General features: G+C 38.5%; 1 protein-coding gene across 1 annotated transcript in view; it reads right to left on the bottom strand.

Annotated features, from left to right (window-relative positions):
• The window catches only part of LRRC2 (leucine rich repeat containing 2), a 79,087-nt gene that overhangs the window by 31,401 nt on the left and 26,449 nt on the right, over positions 1 to 21,237 (bottom strand). Inside the window, exon 4 of the mRNA XM_070736287.1 lies at positions 13,182 to 13,318. Coding sequence (XP_070592388.1) covers positions 13,182 to 13,318 — 137 coding nt within the window. The remainder of the gene's footprint in view (positions 1 to 13,181; positions 13,319 to 21,237) is intronic.

Genomic DNA, 21,237 nt, shown 5'->3' with positions numbered 1-21,237 from the left:
TTGAACCAAACACAGGAAGATACTTATTAAAAATAGTTAACTGTAGAAAAGGTAGGAACATAGTATTGTTTTTTATGCAATGTGATTTGGGGTATATAGCAGCTTAGATCTGTTTTTATGTCAAAGTGAATCAATTGCCATTTAGTAAGCCAATGTCTCTATTTCCCAATATACGTTTTTATTGTTGCTACTAGGAAATCAAGAATAAAGTTGGGGAGCTCATAGAAACATAGAAATCTGACGGCAGAAAAAGACCTCATGGTCCATCTAGTCTGCCCTTATACTATTTTCTGTATTTTATCTTAGGATGGATATATGTTTATCCCAGGCATGTTTAAATTCAGTTACTGTGGATTTATCTACCATGTCTGCTGGAAGTTTGTTCCAAGGATCTACTACTCTTTCAGTAAAATAATATTTTGCAGAAGAGACGGAGTAACGACATGGACACAAGAGCTGGATTTAAAACTGGGTCATTTTATTTAAATAAATTAGCATAATTTATGCAACTAAATTAGCATAATTAACATACCTAACTATGACCCAAACAATGGACCTGCAGGGTCAAACAAATGCTTCCGGGGCGGAAAATGACGTCATATAAACTTCCTGGGCAACATATGGACGTAGCTCCATGCTAGTCCAGGTGAGGGACCCCTCCCTCACCTGAGACCCTGCCATGCACTTGCATGAGGGGGGTCCCGCCGGCTAACCCCTAACAGGGGACTTAAAGGTGCGGGACCCAAAGACAGGTTCCCCCCAACTGCTCAGGTCGCCAAAACCACAAGCTTGGAGAGAACCTGTCAATCATCCCCAAAGATGCCCAACGGAGAACACGCAGTTGCTAAACCACCACCCAGTTTTCTGTCCCTAACCTGCCTACCCAAATGACCAAAGGTAAGCCAATTAGCCTAAAAGGATGCAAGCACCCCCTAACCACTTATCCTTCTCCCCAGTGTGGAATGGGTGAAAAAACGGCCCGGCTAAGAGGCCAGGCCGTAAAAAAATTCCCATTCGGCCCCCTAGGGCGACCCATAATAGCACACTGCAAAATAGGGAGGGCGGGCGGGTGTCTGCTGGTTGACGAAGTCCGGGCGAAAAGGCCAATCCCGGGCCTGCACGCCCTTAAATAGGGCCGGCAAGCCCCGCCCGGACACGTCAGCAATCAGGCCACCCTAGCCTGACTCTCGGCCGAAGTCTCGCAATCTCGCGAGACCTCGGCCGAGATCCAAAAATGGCGGCTGCCAGGAGTCCAGTGTCTGCCCAACCCTCCTGCAAACGGCGCCATCGGGTAAGTCCACCGGCGCTATTCTCATGTTGCTTTTGATCTTTCCCCCAACTAACTTCAGATTGTGTCCCCTTGTTCTTGTGTTCACTTTCCTATTAAAAACACTTCCCTCCTGGACCTTATTTAACCCTTTAATATATTTAAATGTTTTGATCATCAGTTTGATGGATTTGGACCAAAGCAAGTCAAATTAATCTTTGCTGTTTCGATTTCACACAACCATTCTTGAAATCTGAATGTTTCCAACTGTTACTTACGATGTGACCAAGTCTTGGATAAGAAGAAGGGACTGAGAAAAATGCCTTGATGCTTGGTTTCCTGAGCTTCAGGGTCTCTACGTGGCAACACTTGACTAACACATAAAATGTAGTGCCAAAGGTGCTTTTTCAGGAGGCAACTTGACTTTCTTGTTGTTTTTTGAAGATGTTTCGCTTCTCATCCAAGAAGCTTCTTCAACTCTGACAGGATAGCGTGGGATGGAAGGATTTATATCCCTTCCAAACAGCTGGTAATCTGCATCATTTTGGAAGGTCATTGAAGCCACATGGGGGTTTATCTGTGTCCTGGGATCACCTGAGTAGTGCTCCTGGTTCCTGTAGTCTGCAATTTTTCCTCTCCTAACCCATTCTACTCCCACACCATTCAAAGGGTGTTCATCCCAAATTGTGTAGCTAAAAGTCTGTAGAAACCTTTTAGATATAATCCTTCGTTCCCTAGTATGCTGTCAGAGCTGAAGAAGCTTCTTGGATGAGAAGCAAAACATCTTCAAAAAGAAAGAAAAATAAGGAAGTCCAGTTACCTCCTGAAAAAGCACCTTCGGGACAACTATGACCTGGATGATTGAGAATCTCTACAGACATAAAACATAACTTTACAAAAAAAACCAGCCAGGACAATTATTCTGTTTCAAACTTAGCAAGTCAAGGAGCTGAGCTAGTGCTAAGACAGCTCCCCAATATACATACTCAAAGTACAAAGTGGTTTTTTTAAACTAAGAGCTGTGCATATCATTTGAAAGGAATGTCATGAGTTTCCTTCTGAATATTGTTGGTTGCAACTTAGAAAAAACCTAAATCAATCTGCACTCTCTTCTGTTTGGATGTACCGTATTTTTGGAGTATAAAACACACCTTAGGTTTTTTTGGGAGGGAATAGGGAAAAGAATCTGCTTACCGGGTATTCATCTGGCTAGTGTCCTTAGTCTGGTCAGCTTCAGCATATTATTTTATCCCCTAGTTAGGGCTTTAAAAATTATTCAGAGAGAGCAACAATGAAAGAGTTTGCAAGCCAATAAGAGTTGAGAATATAATTAGCACCTGGAAAAAAACATTCAGAGAAAGTAGAGCAATGGGAAAAAAAACCTGCAAAGACTTGGGGTTTGCAAAACATTCTTTGCAGAGAGTAGCAATGAAAGAGCTTGCAAGCTGGTAAGAGCTGGGAACATTGTTAATATATGGTTAGGGCTGGAAAGAAACATTCAGAGCAAGCAAAGCAATGAAAAAAACTACAAAGACCAGGGCTTGGAGAACATTCTTGGCAGAGAGTAACAATGAAAGAGCTTGCAAGAAGGTAAGAGCTGGGAACATTGTTAGCACCTGGTTAGGGTTGGATAGAAATATTTGGAGCAAGTTAGACCAATGGGAAAAAAAACTCTGCAAAGACTTAGGGCTTGGAAAACATTCTTTGCAGAGAGTAGCAATGAAAGAGCTTGCAAGCCGGTAAAAACTGGGAAGATTATTAGCAGCTAGTTAGGGCTAGAAAAAAAAGTTACATTCAGAGTATAAGACACACACAAGTTATCAACCTCTTTTAGGGAAGAAAAGGGTGCATCTTACACTCTAAAAATGTGATAAGTTATATATAATTATTTTCCAAATGTGTCTTTAACCTTTTTTCTGTGTTGGGTTGTCCTATTAAACAATATTTCAATTTGTAAACAAATGTGAAGAATATTTAGGAGCTACAACCAAGTCATTAGAATAACTGCTTGGGATCTTCCATCCTGCCCATTTATAAAACTTCCAGATTCTACCCTTCTCTTTGGATCTATCTGCAACAAGAAGCACCACGAAGGGAGACTGATCAGAAATACCATATATTGTAAGGGGCTTGCATAAGCGCACCCAGCGTGCCTACCATCCCTGCCCTACCATCCCCTTGTATTCCTAAAATATCATGTACTCATAACCATATTTGTACATCTGATATATTTACAATCATACTTCATCTGTAATCATATACACACTTGACAAAATAAATAAATAAAAATAAATAAATATACAATTGTGAGTGAAGTACTTCTGGATCTAAAGTCTTTCTGCTTAAAAGAGCAAACTGAGGGCAAAATTGCTTCCTCTCTTTTTCTGTAGAAAATAAAGCACCTGCTGAGTCAGTTAAAATAAGGTTTGCTTGGCTTTGACCTAAAGCCTAGAATATGTGGAGAATAGAATTCTTTTTTTTTGAGATTGGATTGAGTTTTCCTTCGCTGGAGCAAAATATTTTGGGTTACTTAGGGAGTCCTTACAGATTTGTTCAAGAAAGTTTTGATGCAGAACAGCTTGTTTGTTTGCCTATAAGTTTTGTAGCAATCACAGGATGCAGTTATGCTCATTAAAGCTTGAAGCAAAAGAACACAGCAAATGAGGTTAATGCTTGTAGAATTCTCTTATAACCGTTTAGCATCTGCAGATACAATGAGCCCATCTGCCTTGAATCAGGAACTCTTTCAATTTAGGGAAAATCTGTCCTTTAGCCCTAATTGAACCAGAGAGGATGTTTCCCCCAAACAAGCTGCTGTTGATCAAAGCTATAAAGAGATACTGCCAGAAAATGATGAGTCCTTTTGATCAATCTCCTTTTGATGCACTGCAATGAAACTCAACTTTTTGCCTCTCCTAACATATCCAACTTGCCTTTCCCTGTGAAGAAAAATGGTAATATTCACAATGTTCTTATTTGAATTACCCTATGAAACTAGACTTACAATCCTAGGCTTAGAAAGCTTAGAACTACACAATCTAAGCATAGCCCATAAAATCATCTGCTACAACATCCTTCCTGTCAATGACTACTTCAGCTTCAACCACAACCACACACGAGCACACAACAAATACAAACTTAAAGTAAACTGCTCTAAACTCAACTGCAAGAAATACAACTTTAAGAATAATTTAATTTATTAGATTTGCATGCCGCCCCGAGTCTACGGAGAGGGGCGGCATACAAATCTAATAAATAAACCGAGTAGTTGATGCATGGAACTCACTACCTGACCCCCAAAACTTTACCCTTAGACTATCCACTGTTGCCCTGTCCCGATTCCTAAGAGGTCAGTAAGGGCGTTCATGAGTGCACCAACGTGCCTTCCATCCCCTGTCCTAATGTTTCTTTTTTATTTTCTTTTAGTAGTATCATGTATATGAATATTAGTATATCTTTACATACCTCCAATATGTACTTGACAAAACAAACAAACAAATAAATTTTATTTATTTATTTATTTATTTATTTATTTATTTATTAGATTTGTATGACGCCCCTCTCCGTAGACTCGGGGCGGCTAACAACAATAAGAAGAAACAGCATAAAACAAATCTAATATTTAAATTACTAAAAGCCCCTATTAAAAACCAAACATACACACAAACATACCATGCATAAATTGTATAGGCCTAGGGGGGAAGTATATCTCAATTCCCCCATGCCTGACGATAGAGGTGGGTTTTAAGGAGCTTACGAAAGGTGAGGAGGGTGGGGGCAATTCCGATCTCTGGGGGGAGTTGGTTCCAGAGGGCCGGGGCCACCACAGAGAAGGGTCTTCCCGCTGGGCCCCGCCAAATGACATTTTTAGTTCACAGGATCCGGAGAAGGCCAACTCTGTGGGACCTAACTGGTCGCTGGGATTCGTGTGGCAGAAGGCAGTCCCGGAGATATTCTGGTCTGATGCCATGAAGGGCTTTATAGGTCATAACCAACACTTTGAATTGTGACCGGAAACTGATCGGCAACCAATGCAGACTGCAGAGTGTTGGTGTAACATGGGCATATTTGGGAAAGCCCATGATTGCTCTCGCAGCTGCATTCTGCACGAAATGAAGTTTCCGAACACTCTAAATAAAGTCTACGGAGAGGGGCGGCATACAAATCTAATAAATAAATAAATTAAATAAATAAATAAATAAATAAATAAATAAATAAATAAATAAAATTATATATAATCGATTTTAAATCAGACTGTCTTATGTTCTTCCGCTGGGTTCTTTGCACATTCTTCTTTAATCTCTCCAAACATTTATAGGACCTCATGTGGTGCTAATGCTTCTGTGGAAGCCCACTTGACATTTGACCCCTCACACCTGCTCTTTTGCTTTTCACACCTTCCTACTAATATTGGAAAAAGAAAATATGGGTGATGTCAATATCAACACCCTGTTTCTCTAGGACTCAGCTGTTCCTTTTCATAAACTGTCAGACATTTGGTAAAGAGGGAGAGTGAAAGGTTTGGCACAAGTTTTACCTGCATCTGCCTTCCTGTTCACAGGGAAAAAATGTCCATTTGAAAAATGGGATTGTAAAGGTTTTAATTGTACAATTCATCTACTTAAAACATGGACTAGTAGTGGAAGGGTGTTTAGATGATGTTATTTATTGAATGTTTACTAACCACCACCACCCAAAAAACCCTTATTTTCTCAACTGTTCTGGATTGTGTTCTCTCTTTGACACACAAAAAACCCTGGAGCCATCTTTGAGTATCTTCAGCAAGGCTTGATGGAAGTGTGAAAAAGGGAGGAAAGTGTAGAAATAGCTGATGGGGATATGCAGCCAAAATAACATTATTTCTCCTGGTAACAATTGTGAGTGCTCTTCATCCAACTCTGTTAATGATAGATTCTGAGGAGAATGAGCCAGGCCCATCTTGGTACCCTGGGCCAATGGTGTTGCCAGCTGATGCAGAGAGTGAGGAAGAAATAGACCTGGATGGATCTGAAGGACTACCATGTCACGCTGTATATTGACAGCCCCTCAGAGACATTTAGTAATGAAAGAGTTAACTGTGTGCCTTATTAGATCCTCCTCTTATGATGTAATATCCTGCCAACTCACTTCCTTCTTCTTCACTCCTCATTTTTTTTCTCTTCTAATCCTCCATCATGTAAGACGTATATTTTATGTTGTCCCTCGAGACAATCTTTATTTTGCTTATTTCTGGTTTTTTATAATAAATATATCTGGTTTGAACAAATAACTAAGGCTTTTATCCATTGACTCCAAGGGATTAAGGTTGTAACAGACTTTAATCATTACACAAACTGCGACACACCAGAGGTGGCAGATATGCCAATGACAATAGAGTCTGCCATAGTTCCCTCTAAGCTGAGCAGTGAGCAATCACTCACTTAAAAATCATCATCAACTCAGAGTTTTCCAAACCTGCCCAGAAGCCGAGAGGGAAAGAGTGAGAGGGAAGGAGAGAGAGAGGAAGAGAGGAAGAGAGAGAAACAGATAGAAAAAAGAGAGGAAGGAAAAGAGAAAGAAAAAGAATGGGAGTCAGGAAGAGAGAAAGAAAATCAAAATCTAGTTTGAAACTAGCTCAACTATTTAAGTGGCATTTTGATATTGATAGAGTTGCCCTATTATGAGCTCACTGTTATAGACACACAGTACAGTATTTTATTTTGAAATTCTCTGAGGCAAAACAGGGTGGGTTTTTTATTTGTTTGTTTGTTTGTTTGTTTGTTTGTTTATTTATTTATTTATTTATTTATTATTTCTGTGCCGCCCAGTCCCGAAGGGACTGCTGCTCAGACACTATACTTTTCCACCACCACCACCCAAAAAAAATTAGAAGGAACACTGGAGTCTGCCTTAGAGTAGGAGGAAGATCAGGAGCCTTTGCTAGATGCCCACTTGAAAAGACTTAAGAAAAAGACAAATACTTGTATGGGAAAAGGAAGTAGTCTGTAGTTTTTAAATCTAGGGAATTGTTGACCACTTGCTATAGGTATTTATGGGTAATTTGTGGTGGAGTTTCAACTTTTTGCAATGGAGTTCAATGATGTTTGAAGTTTTAGCCAGGTTACTCTAGCCACCTGTTATTTTCCTGCGAAAATCCTTGGAGTAAAAGTGCCCTATTCTGCGGAGATGCTGGGAAGCTGTAAAAGTAAGTCTGTGAAACTGAAGACTCCTTATCTCATGAAGAAATTTGCACTGACCTTTGATCTTATCTCTTAATTACCCTTATCTCTTAATTACCCTCAATGAGAAACTGCCAAGATGAACTCACATGCATGATTTTGGCTTGTATAAATGAGACTTCTATATAAAAAGATTGATTTGAAATATCAATGCGTGGATTCCTCCTTTTTTTTCAAGCCGCGTAGGCCCAGGATAGAACAGGAACCAAGGACTCTATCAACACTATCCTGGATAGGAGTCATCCAGGATGGGGAGAGAGAACTGATGGAGCATGTGGTGGTTCTGTATAATGTGGGGCAAAACCCGGGAGACTTCAGATTCACTAGTTTTCACCAGCTGTGCTAATAGACATGTCTAATAAATCTATACTTTGGGGGACCTTGTCTTGTAGTTTTGATTTCCTATGGGCTGTCACTTGGAATCCTGACATAAGGAAAGAACCATAGAAAAGCTGCATGGCACCGGACCAGATTATCTCAGGGACCGCCTTCTGCTGCATGAATCCCAGCTACCAGTTAGGTCCCACAGAGTGGGCCTTCTCCGGGTCCCGTCAACTAAACAATGTCGTTTGGTGGGACCCAGAGGAAGAGCCTTCTCTGTGGTGGCCCCGGCCCTCTGGAACCAACTCCCCCCAGAGATTAGAATTGCCCCCACCCTCCTCGCCTTTCGTAAGCTTCTTAAAACCTACCTTTGCCTTCAGGCATGGGGGAACTAAGATATTTTCCCCCCTGGGCCTTTACAATTTATACATAGTATGTTTGTATGTTTGGTTTTATAATAAGGGTTTTTTAGTTGTTTAGTATTGGATTGTTACATGCTGTTTTTTATCACTTTTGTTAGCCGCCCCGAGTCTACAGAGAGGGGTGTCATACAAATCCAATAAATAGATAGATAGATAGATAGATAGATAGATAGATAGATAGATAGATAGATAGATAGATAGATAGATAGGCAGGCAGGCAGGCAGGCAGGCAGGCAGGCAGGCAGGCAGGCAGGCAGGCAGGCAGGCAGGCAGGCAGGCAGGCAGACAAACAAACAAACAAACAAATAAATAAATAAATAGTATTTTGCTCGGTGATGTTAGGAGCCATTGGTTTGGAAATGACAATAAGAATTGCAATCCTTGCTTGTATTGTGCCTCCTCTTATTTATATAAATTTTATAGCTCCATTCAGATTCATTAATTGGGTCCACATTCCACATTTGTTGTTGTTGTTGTTGTTGTAGTCATTGACCAGTATTAGAAGTGCAGATAATTGCAATAAAAATGATGAAACAAGTTGGGTAATATGTGATTGGCCAAAACTCAGCATTTTTAAAAATTTCAGACCTAAAGTCTTGAGGCCTCTCTCTAGCTAAATTATCAGCTAGGTCTGGTGAATGCAGACAGAAAATTATTCTGCTAGCTAGAGATGGGCAACCATAACGTTTCTACAAGAAAAGAGCTTCTCTAGAAAGTCTATTTCTGGTGGTATGTTGTATTGTCATCTCCCTTTTTGTCACTAGGGACTCTGACCTCCATCCTGTCAACCTAGATTTTTATTTATTTTAAAATAAAGGTGTAGCTTGTCTTCACAAAGGAGAATGCGATACTGGGGAAGCTGGCTGTATCTTAACAGCTTCATACATTGCTAATTAAAGACCTCTACATTCGGTGGTAGAACTTTATCTGGGGGCTCCTGACAGACTGGATCAGCCTTTATGAGAATTGTTGCACCTCTATAGTATAATGAAGTAGCACTCAGTCGTTAAAACATATACCAAAGAAAGAAAGTAACAATTATCTATAAAAAGCATGTTGGTAAATCTTTCTTCTTTTAACTTACAAGAAATCTAATAGGAAGTGAGCTCTTAGCTGTGAAACTTTAAGCCTTTGTCCTCAATATAGTTCTTTCTCAGAATGGCTTCTCCTGCATGCCTTTAATCTAAGAAAAAGTGTTTTCATTTCCATCTCATATTTAATAATAGAAAAGAAGTGCATGTTCCATGTTTAAAAGCAATATTCAGTTTGATTTGTTTGTGTGTCACAATCTATTATAACATGGGGTTCACTTTCCATAGACACTTGCTGACAGATGTCTTTGATATTTACACAAGCCAACACACATTGTCCAAATGTCATTAGTTACCGCAGGAAACATTCCTGCAAATTGAAAAAAATAATTCAATGATGAAATACTGTGTATTAATTTGCGGAAGAATGTAATTTCCTTATAATTGACAATTTGCCATGCCATTATCTAACAACCGAGTGCCCCAAATAATCTGAAGAAACCCAAAGGGCATTTTTATATGTGACATTATGTGACATTATGTGATTATGTAAGTCTACGGAGAGGGGCGGCATACAAATCTAATAAATAATAATAATAAAATAATAATGTTCCGATTCTATAGAAGGGGGGAATTTGTACCAGAAAGAACATTCTCTGTGGTTCCCTTCTATTGTTTCTATATTTCTTAAACAGTATTAAAAATGACACTTCCTTGACTACAGCAAAAATTAATGCAAAAACATGTTGGGAATCTAGATTAAAATACAATCTTAAAATTCCAATACTTAAAATTAATCAATCCCATTCATCCCATCATGCACTATACATTCAATCGTTGGCCAGGGCTAGATATTGGAAAACTCAGTGGCCCCAAGCCTGTTGGCAGAGGTGAGTTTTTAAAAACTTATGGAAGATGGAGAGAGTAGGGGCAGTGCAGATCTCTGGAGGGAGTTCATTCCATAGGGCCGGGGCCTCCACAGAGAAGGCTCTTCCCCTAGGTCCCACCAGATGGCATTGTCTGGCTGACAGGACCTGGAGAAGGCCAACTCTGTGGGATCTGACCAGCCGTTGGGGTGCATGAGGCACACTGAAACTGAAAATTTAGGCCAACAATTTTGGCCTGTAGAATACTCCTGGAGATATGAGGGGGGTGATAAACAGGGCATGCGGATGCCCCAGGAGGCCAAAAATGGGACTGTTTTTCATTTCTCCCACCTCCAGAACATAGAGAGAGAGAGAGAGAGAGAGAGAGAGAGAGAGAAAGACAGAGAAAGAAACAGAGAAAGAAACAGAGTGGAGGACAGGAGGGACAGAGAGGGGGGATAAAGAGAGAGAGAGAAAGAGAGAGAAAGAGAGGAAGGAAGAAAGATAGAAGAAAGAGATTTCTCAAGCTCCTTGGGGCTGAGAAGAATTGCTGCAAACAGAGCTTTCTGAAGTGGACCAGGAGACTCCTGAACAACTGAAAAAACGATTTAGTAATAAGAAAAGTCAATCAAAAGAACAACATGCAAACAAAAGCAAATAAAACACCAACAGGAGCAAAACAAATTAAAGTTTAATTTGTGTGCATTGTTTAATGGACTGTTAAATTGGCAGTGCCCACATAGTCACATGACACAGCCATGCCCTCCCAGTCATATGACCACCTAGCCATGCCCACCCACCCAGTCCGGCCCTCACAACAGTCTGAGGAATTTTGAATTGCCCCCCCCCCCCTTTAAAAAGTTTGAGGAGCCCTACTATACACACACACCCCATCATTTTAGTGTTGCAATATTTGTGCTTCCTTCCTGGACGACATCTGAAACAAAGTGGCAAGTTTGTGGAGGTACAGTATTCATGGATGTGTACATGTTAGACAGTGTTATGCTAATTTAGCACCAATCTCTAGTATGGGAACTTTTTATCACCAAATCCTCCAAAGTTCTTTAAAATCATCACATAATTGCAAACCTATGTGTGTTAATTGAACCAAAGACTAAATCATATCATTTTTAAAAATATTTTAAAACTTTTTGTTCTTTGTAACATTTTATCAGATTAAATCTTCAAATGCAACCTTAGACTTAATATTCCAATTGCATCATAAGTTCATAACACATTAAGTAAATTATGCCTTCTTTAAATCAGTAATGCTATTCAGTGTTTAACATCTCCAGTAAAAATTAATAGACTTCTAAGACCTTAGGAGCTCTTAATGAAATAAAATAATCAAATGCAATAGAAATGGGCTTCAGTAACCATGCCTCTATTCATCTTGCAGAGGGAGCAATAGAAAAATACAATTATTATGATTTCACTTTGCCCTATGTTAGGCATATAACAAGACATATGTATCCTGTGGGATTTTGGCCACATCAGATGGATTGAGTACATATTTCTAATATTTTTATAGAATATTAAATAATTTTTCTTTTCCTAAAGCATCTAAGCAATTTGTAAAAGATTTCGGCTGCACCACGAAAGTGTACAACTGTGGGTACTTCCTGATGGGGATGTATATCTTTTCAGGACTGAACTGATCCCCACTATACATATGGTGGGGATCACCTCCGTTCTCATCTGGAAGTGCATATTGTAACTGTGTCATCAAGGGGCTAAGATTTAAACTAACAGAAATGACCCAGAATTGATGCTGTTTGAATGCTTCTTGATGATGCAATCACAACATGCCGTGATTTCAGATTTCAGGTCTCGACTATATTCTGTAAACTTCATTCATTAAACCCACAACAGTTTGCTGCTGTTCTTTGAACTACACAGCTTTAACCCAGCTCTATAGTCAACAAAAGTAATGGGGCAGGAGAGAAGGCTAACTAGGTTGCTATTGTGAAAGGCATTTGAAAGTCTTTTCTTCTTTATTGCTTTCTATAAAGCAGAAGGAAAGCCCAAAATCTTCAACCTTACATTATCTACAATAGACCTCTCCCCTTTTCTAAGAGGTCTGTAAGGGGCGTGCATAAGTGCACCTTTGTGCCTACCGTTCCTGTTCTAATGTTTCTTTATCTTTTCCATCTCTACTTTATACTTATATTATGTTAAACATATTACAATACAATACTATATTTATATGACAAAAAAATAAAATAAAATAAAATAAAATAAAATAAAATAAAATAAAATAAAATAAAATAAAATAAAATAAAATAAAATAAAATAAAATAAAATAAAATAAAATAAAATAAAATAAAATAAAATAAAATAAAATAAAATAAAATAAAATAAAATAAAATAAAATAAAATAAAATAAAATAAAATAAAATAAAATAAAATAAAATAAAATAAAATAAAATAAAATAAAATAAAATAAAATAAAATAAAATAAAATATAAAAATTTGTTTGTATATTGTCCTGAAAAGTTGTTTGTTAGTTCCCTGCAAGGACTGCAGACTTAAAATGAAATAAATAACTCTAAATTTGATCTCCTCCATCCCAACTTCTTAGTCAAGTCAGGAGTCTGATATGACAGGAATGTTGGTTGTCTGGAAATGCCCTGAATTTTTACCAAGCCATATTTTACTGCTAATGGCAGTCTTGAAACCAAGCCAAATATTTTTCACCAGCCAAGTCTTCATGGCATAGCATGGCTCCAGCTGTCTGCATAATTTTGTTTTTCATGGCACAAAGCCATTCACACAATTAGCCTTAAACAAAGTATGTTTTGGCATAATTTGGTCTTCTGTCCACAAGCACATACAGATTCAGAACTGTCATAGGTAAACAAATTCATATCTAATTCACTGAGGTCCTTTATTTACATGACTTCTAAAAAATGAGGTAATTAAATTCCCATTGAGCCATAGGATACATTTGTAATGATGTAATACTTAACATGGCCTTAGTTAATTGGGAAACAAATTATCTTTAAACATTCCATTTTTCAGTTGATCAACATATCAAAGTGAGCTCAAAGTCTTACTTCAAATGGAAGCTCCATTAGTTCTAAATTTCCAGACAAATCAAGTTTTTCAAGGTTCTCACAGTTTCCCAGTTCTGGAGGGATAGCCTTCAAATGGTTAAAACTTACATTCAGCTCTTTTAGGTTTCTTAAACAACCTGTCAAAAGAAAGTGAGTTAAAATTAACTGAGCAATAATTCAATTGAATGCAGGAATAGGTATGGTCATGTTAATAGGAGTAGAGTATTATAAATTTAAAATTAATAATAAATTAATAATTAGGACTAGTGATGGGCGAACTGAACCCACATAATTTGGGTCTATACTGAATTTTGAAGTGTTCGGTATGCCGAACATGAACCTGAAATTTTTTCAAACTTCGGACAAATTTCGGGGTTGTGTTCAGCGTTCGGAGCTTTGACTCATATAATAAAACATGTTTATTTTTACGTGAAAGGACCGCCCTTTGCATGCAGCGCCGTTGCAGTGTACTTTTTCGTAAAAATAACAATTTTATTTTTACGTGAAGACCTCCCTTTGAAGGAGCTGGGGAATCCCTCCCACAAAGAGATTCCAGGGGCGGAGCTTTGATGTCACCGGCAGGTTGCTAAGGACGTCAAGGTGATCATTTCCTGGATTCCATGGAATCCAGGAAGTGATCACCTTGGCGTCCTTAGCAACCTGCCGGTGACATCAAACCTCTGCCCCCGGAATCTCTTCATAGGAGGGATTCCCCATTCGGGTTCGAGTTCGGGTTTGGTTCGGGTTCGGCCAAATTTTGTGTAAAGTTCGTCCGAACTTGCCGAACCCGAACACTGTTGGGTTCGCCCATCACTAATTAGGACTGTTACCTTTTTTAAAAAAAAGTCATATTTAGTTAAACAAAAGGGAAAAAAATACAGAGAATGGGACACCATATATGTACTGTATATGGATGTCTTATTCTATTTAAAGTTTGACATAATGTGTCAATAAGGGATGGCCATATTTCATTATAACTGTCCAAATATAATCTACGTTGTAAGCAACTTGTTCATAAGTTACAAGAAACATCAGTCTTTAATTCACTGAATAATTGAGACCATAAATTTATCTTTCCAATATTGAAGTACAAGTCTTTTAGCAATAAATAAGGCATGTGGAATTCATTTTCATTGCCAGTCATTCATTTTCAAGTATCAAGTACATTGTTCAAAAGCATATGGAAATCTGAAATTATGAAACCCTGAGCCAGTCAAATTAATGTGTACAACGATTTCTTCCCAGAATATAGCAGAAATGATCGCAGAAATATCCTGATTCATTCATTCAGCATGTTTCCTTAATTCCTTTTCTTTATAAATGCAGTAAATTCAAGATTGGTTTGTTATTGCTGTTGAATAAGCTGTAATCTAAATTCTATTGACCTGTTTGTTGCAAACATCAACACAGTTACCCATCAAATGAACAAAATTCCATTCCATTCAATCTGTTTAAAATTTGGTCTTTAGATTGCTTTCTCAATAAAAAAAAATCTTTGTTAAAAACTAACTGCAGAGGTTGTCTTATAAGAATTAGTGATAGCTTTGAGTAAGTTAAATGTCTCTGAAGCTGTTACCTAAACATGTTTGAGAATGCAGGGGTGAAATGAGATGGGATGGTGCAGCAGGTAGAATGCTGTACTGCAGGCCACTGAAGCTGACTGTAGATCTGTAGGTCAGCGATTCAAATCTCACCACCGGCTCAAGGTTGACTTAGCCTTCCATGCTTCCAAGGTGGGTAAAATGAGGACCCGGATTGTGGGGGCAATAGGCTGGCTCTGTTAAAAAGGGCTATTGCTAATATGTTGTAAGCCGCTCTGAGTCTAATGAGAAGGGCGGCATAAAAATCGAATAAATAAATAAATCGAATAAATAAATGCTCCCAGTTTGCTCATGCCTGTCAGTCATCAGACAACCAGTCGCGAAGGCAGTGCAGGGCTCCGCCCAAAGCAGAATGCTTTGTGCATGTGCAGAGGGTAAACAAACCCAAATGGCAGCATCTGGACAGATAGGCAGAGCTTTGTGCTGCCTTTACAACCAGCTCTCTGATGACCAACCAGCACGAGTGAACCAGGAGCATTTCAGCCCTGTCTGTAGGATAGTATCCATTAGATATTGTACATATCCATCTAGGAATTCTGGTACAAAAGATTGCTAAATACATTCTCTTTAGAGATCCTTCTGCAGTGAGAAGTTGCCCATTGGCAGTTAGAGTAAATACAGTCATTTCAGAAAGAACGTTGGGGTATAGTCAGGGGTGGGCTACTGCCCGGATGGGGGGAGAATGCAGTGGGGTAGCAAAAGTGGAGCACCACCCCAGAGCACCCAATTTGCACTGAAAGATGTTGAAAGAAAATGCAGGGAGTCCTGCATAAGCCACACCCACATTGTGGTAGTAAAAATTTTGGTAGCCTTCCACTGGGTATAGTATAATGAAACTTTGGATCCAATGCATCCAAAGCCACATTATTTAATTTACACACTCTTCTCTGAGACAAGGGGGAGGGAAACCCTCCTGCCTGCTCTAAAACTGGGTCACAGGCTCTTTTAAACCACTCTATACATAATTTTGTGGACTCCAAATGAGGACAAACCAACAATAAATTGCTGTGCAGCTTCAAGAACTTATAATATGCTATCAGCTGTGTTTCTTCACTGTTTTTTTTTTTGCCCGAGCTCAAAATCACAAGAAAAGCAACAGAAACCCTACTTTAAAGAAGGTTTAAAGACTCCATTATAGCTAGCATTACCTCTTCTACTCAATCCAACTCCACTCCAACTGCTAAACTGTATTTATAAAATTTTGTGGTTGAGGATTATCTGTTAATGTAAAGGACCTTTAACTTTAGACAACTTTTTATTGTTTAAATAAGCCTGCCCCACAAAAGAATACAATTATTTTGCTTCTCTGTAAAACAGGCAGAAGAGCTTCCTTTGTGTTCCACAGAATTAAGGAAAATAGTTGCAAAGTGTCACAGCAGGCATCAAAGTAGCACAATCTATTTTTTCCACAGTCAGCATGTTTTTATAAGTATTAATCTGATTTCTTCTTAAATCATAGTTAAATTGCTGTCTAGTTATTTATGAATGCCTATTAAGGCTAAGTGCACCAGTGTGCCTACCATCCCTCGTCCTAATGTTTCTCTCTTACTAGTATCATGTATGTAAACATTGTTATACCTTTGTATACTTCAAAATGTACTTGACAAAGGAAAAGACTATGCCAGATACCTTTATAATCCTCCTAAGAAAAAAATTGGGTGGATGCAAGCCGCATTTTGCTTTTTAATTTAAGATTGCCATACTTTTAAAATCCATGTAAGAGAGAATTGAAATACTGTATAAATCATATGTTTAATCATAATGTTAGCCAATTTTAAACAATTAAGTGTGTTCCTGGGGAATTTGGAAGTGGACTACTGTAAAACTCTTCCATGCATTTGGCCTGAAAGTTGATTTTAAATTCTTTGCTCTAAATATAATTGTTTGAATGATTATGAATCTTTGGGGAATTATGCAAGAGGATCATATGTTGGCAAAAACAGACTGAGTTAATTCACTTTTGGCTTTTTTGGTTCACAAATTGTGACAAGGCTTCTGCAGCAGCGTTCAAATTTCAGAAATGAGACAGTCCCTGCCCTGCGGCTTACAATCTGAAAGACATAATACATAGTCCAAGAAAAAAGGAATGGGAAGGGAGGAAGGGAATAGAAATACCTAGTAGAAGTTCTTACTTGAAATCGCATCACTGCTTAGTTTCAGAGGAAGGGTTGGGTAAAAGCACTAACAAAATTCGGTCAATGCCTTCTAGGAATACAAAAGTATTGCTTTTCAAACATTTTGTGCAAAGCCTCCTCCTTTCAGGGAAGTTGAAATTGATTCACATATATACAAATTTTGTACTTTTGTGCTTTACTGCCTCCCTTAACCAATGGCATCAGTTCCTGATAGCTTCCATAAGATTCTGCTTGCTGTGTGTGCGTGTGTGTGTGTGATTAAAATCAGGGCTACTGTTATTTGTCAGTAACCAGGTGTTACAACATTATTGTTTGCATGAACTTTTCAATATGTGTTAATTAGGATTTTCCATGGAGCTATACACTATGTATTTTTCAATGACTTGGGGACTTTTTGTAAGCCACAGGACTCTGAGTAATTGTCTCCCAATCAATAGCACATCCCTTTTTATCATTTGTTTCTCAATGGCCAATTTTCATAGTGAAAGTTAACACCGGAAGGCTTCTTTTAGGCATTGTAATATTTGTTGACACTAAAATACCCTTTTTTCTATCTTGTCTAAATTTGACATTGTCTTTCCTCCTAGGACTAGTCCCGATTGATATCTCAAAGTGTTTCAATCACTTTTATCAATTATTGAATCCAGTGAAACAAAAGCAAAATATTAACCTGTTCATTATCAGCTATAAATTCACTAAGCATGTACCCAGGGGTGGGCTACTGCCCAGACAGGGTGGAACGCAGTGGGGTAGCGAAAATGGAGCTCGACCCCAGAGCACGCAATTTGCAGTGAAAGATGTTGAAAGAAAATGCAGGGCGTCCTGCATAAGCCATGCCCACAGTGTGCTAGTAAAACATTTGGTAGTCCTTCACTGCATATACCTGTAGCTTAACTATATAGCCGCTCTGTCTTCTTAATACTTAGCATTAAATGGACTTTTCACCAACCTTTATTAGTTTCCTAATGAGCTTCTCTACAGGTAGTCCTCGACTTACCACCATTTGTTTAGTGACCATTCAAAGCACTGGAAAAAGTGACTTATGACCAGTTTTCACGCTTACAACATTCCACCTCCCCATGATCACATGATCAAAATTTGGGCGCTTGGCAACTGGCATGTATTTATGACAGTTGCAGCGTCTCAAGATAATGTGTTCACCATTTGTAACCTTCCCAGCTGGCTTCCAACAATCACAGTCAATAGAGACAGACAGATTAGCTTAACAATTGTAGGGTTCACTTACCAAGTGTACTAAGCAATTGTGGCAAAAAAGGTTGTAAAATGGAGCACATCTCACCTAACTATTGTCATGATTACAATGGAAACTCAATTGTGCTTGTGTATTTTTTTTCATTTCCATAGTGTCTACCTGGCCAAGGTTGGATACACTACAGATTCCTTTGATTAAAAAATGTCAGTCCAGGAGAGAAAGAAGGTTGAAGAGAAACACCATAATGGAACTAGTAGATAACCCTACAATTCTGTGAGCTTGAAGGTGAAGAAGATGTGCTCAAAGATGCCCTTGTCCAGTCCCCATCAGATCATGAACCTGGGGCATTCCCTGTAAAAGGCATGCTTATATTTTAAATACTATAGTAAAACTGTCCCAAAAGAATATCTGTGTTTCCATTGTGACAAAAAAGCTAATAATAAAATAGTAAGAGAGGAGAGAGGAGCCTTTCTTTATAACAGCAAAACAGCATAGTGTTTCCATCATGCTCATATCAGTGTCTCTTCATATATTAATAGTACCAAAATTTAATATATTTCAAATTACATACACATCTTTAAACTTTATTTTTTCCCTAAATAGTATTAGCAAACTTATGAATATTAAAATGCGGAGATCATAGTGCAGCAAGCATATATCAAATAGGTAGGTTTTCATTCCATCATTTTACATTTCAATAAGTTGACAGTCAACTGTTTCTAAACATTCTCTGAGCTGTCCAATAAACATGAAAAATAATCTTTTCCTATCCAGCTAGATCTTATAGACGGGCAGAAGCTGCTGAAGACAGGCAGACTCATAAATAACCATGACCCAAATCATGAAAGGCTTTACAGATTACAATCAACACCTTGAATTGCATCCAGAAATCAACCAAGGACCAGTGTGGCTCACAAAGAGATGTCACGTGGGCAAATCAAGATACATTGATTACTTGCCCCAATTAATACACTTTGTGATCATTCTATCAACTCCAGACACCAATCCAGTCACAACTGTTGACTTATTCAGTCAGCAACAACAATAACAATAATACAGGCTCTATTTCTTACCTTCAATTGACATTCAATGCAAACTGGCTGCTACTACTCTCTATGCCACAAACCCATCTCAATAGGTATTTGAGGTCCAGGTTTCCAACTAAGACTGACATACTGTAACTTGCAATAACCCTGTGCTAGAACTCCACTTAGTCAAATCCAATAACATTCCTAAACTCATACACACTTCTCCAACCACAACCAGAGCTAGACCACTGCCTAACATTTAAACTCATTGTCCCACTGAAAACAACCTATAGGTAATCCTCCAGTCTAACACTAAAAAAAAGCTTGAGCTTAATCTCAGCAGGATTAAGTGACTGTGACTCTGGGACATGCTAATATCAGAACTATATATTTCTTTGTGGATGGGTTTGCATTCCATTGGGTTTATTTGCACTACTAGTTCCTGCACAAAGATCAGATAATATTTATAAGCTAAAATTATCTTTCCAGACTTACTACTGGATGTCAGTTATTGTTACCTGGATCATGAGACCCCCTTTTTAGTTACTCATGGCTTAGTCACTTTTGGTTTGGACTATATAGAAACATAGAAACATAGAAGACTGACGGCAGAAAAAGACCTCATGATCCATGTAGCCCTTTAAATTCAATTCAATGGAGCATATTCCAAGTAAGAGATTATAGAATTGCAGCCCCAGAAACATAGAAACATAGTAACATAGAAGACTGACGGCAGAAAAAGACCTCATGGTCCATCTAGTCTGCCCTTATACTATTTTCTGTATTTTACCTTAGGATGGATTTATGTTTATCCCAGACATGTTTAAATTCAGTTACTGTGGATTTATCAACCACGTCTGCTGGAGGTTTTTTCCAAGGATCTACTACTCTTTCAGTAAAATAATATTTTCTCATCTTGCTTTTGATCTTTCCCCCAACTAACTTCAGATTGTGCCCCCTTGTTCTTGTGTTCACTTTCCTATTAAAAACACTTCCCTCCTGGACCTTATTTAACCCTTTAACATATTTAAATGTTTCGATCATGTCCCCCCTTTTCCTTCTGTCCTCCACACTATACAGATTGAGTTCATTAAGTCTTTCCTGATACGTTTTATGCTTAGGACCTTCCACCATTCTTGTAGCCCGTCTTTGGACCCGTTCAATTTTGTCAATATCTTTTTAGGTGAGGTCTCCAGAACTGAACACAGTATTCCAAATGTGGTCTCACCAGCGCTCTATATAGCGGGATCATAATCTCCCTCTTCCTACTTGTATAATACACTACCTTTGAAGGCTAATCAGATGCTTGAACTAGTGCAGAATCTAACAGCGTAGGTTATGATGGATGTCAATAGGAGTTCACATAACATCTCAGTGTCTGAGGGATATTGACCGGTGTACAATAAAATGTTAAAATATAAAACAGTATATATAAAAGTTTTTTTAAAGTTTTCAAAAAATTTAACGGGAAGCAAGAGCTTAAAATTGGTTAAAAGGCAAAGAGAGGGCTGGGTGATCTCCTGGGCCACCTATTCCAAAAGTCAGAAGTTCTTTTCTGGGTGAAGTTCAAGCTGCTCACTTGCTTTCATGTTGGAAGAATTGAAGCACTTCCAGGTTGAAAGGGTTAGTCAGTGACGTCACTGTTGCTCAGAGGACACTCGATTAGGGCCTCATTTCATGTGCCCATCAAAATGGTACTCATGAGAGGGGCGGCATACAAGTCTAATAAATTATTATTATTATTATTATTATTATTATTATTATTATTATTATTATGTCAGTACAACACAGCAAATGAAATCACTATGCTGGATTTCATATTTCATCACCAGTCGGGCGCTTCCCAAGCACCTAGGACTGCGTGATGTAGCGGCGAATTATGTTTGCCGATCCCAGTAAAGTGGCCTTTTGCAATTGACAGATGGAGATTTTGTCAATTCCGATGGTTTTCAAATGTCCGCTGAGATCCTTTGGTACTGCGCCCAGCGTGCCAAGTACCACTGGGACCACTTTCACTGGCTTATGCCAGAGTCGTTGCAGCTCGATTTTTAGATCTTCGTATTTCACTAATTTCTCTAG

This window comes from Erythrolamprus reginae, chromosome 2 (assembly GCF_031021105.1).
Source record: "Erythrolamprus reginae isolate rEryReg1 chromosome 2, rEryReg1.hap1, whole genome shotgun sequence".
NCBI classification, from domain to species: Eukaryota; Metazoa; Chordata; class Lepidosauria; order Squamata; family Dipsadidae; genus Erythrolamprus; species Erythrolamprus reginae.
This window is presented reverse-complemented; position numbering and strand designations above follow the sequence as displayed.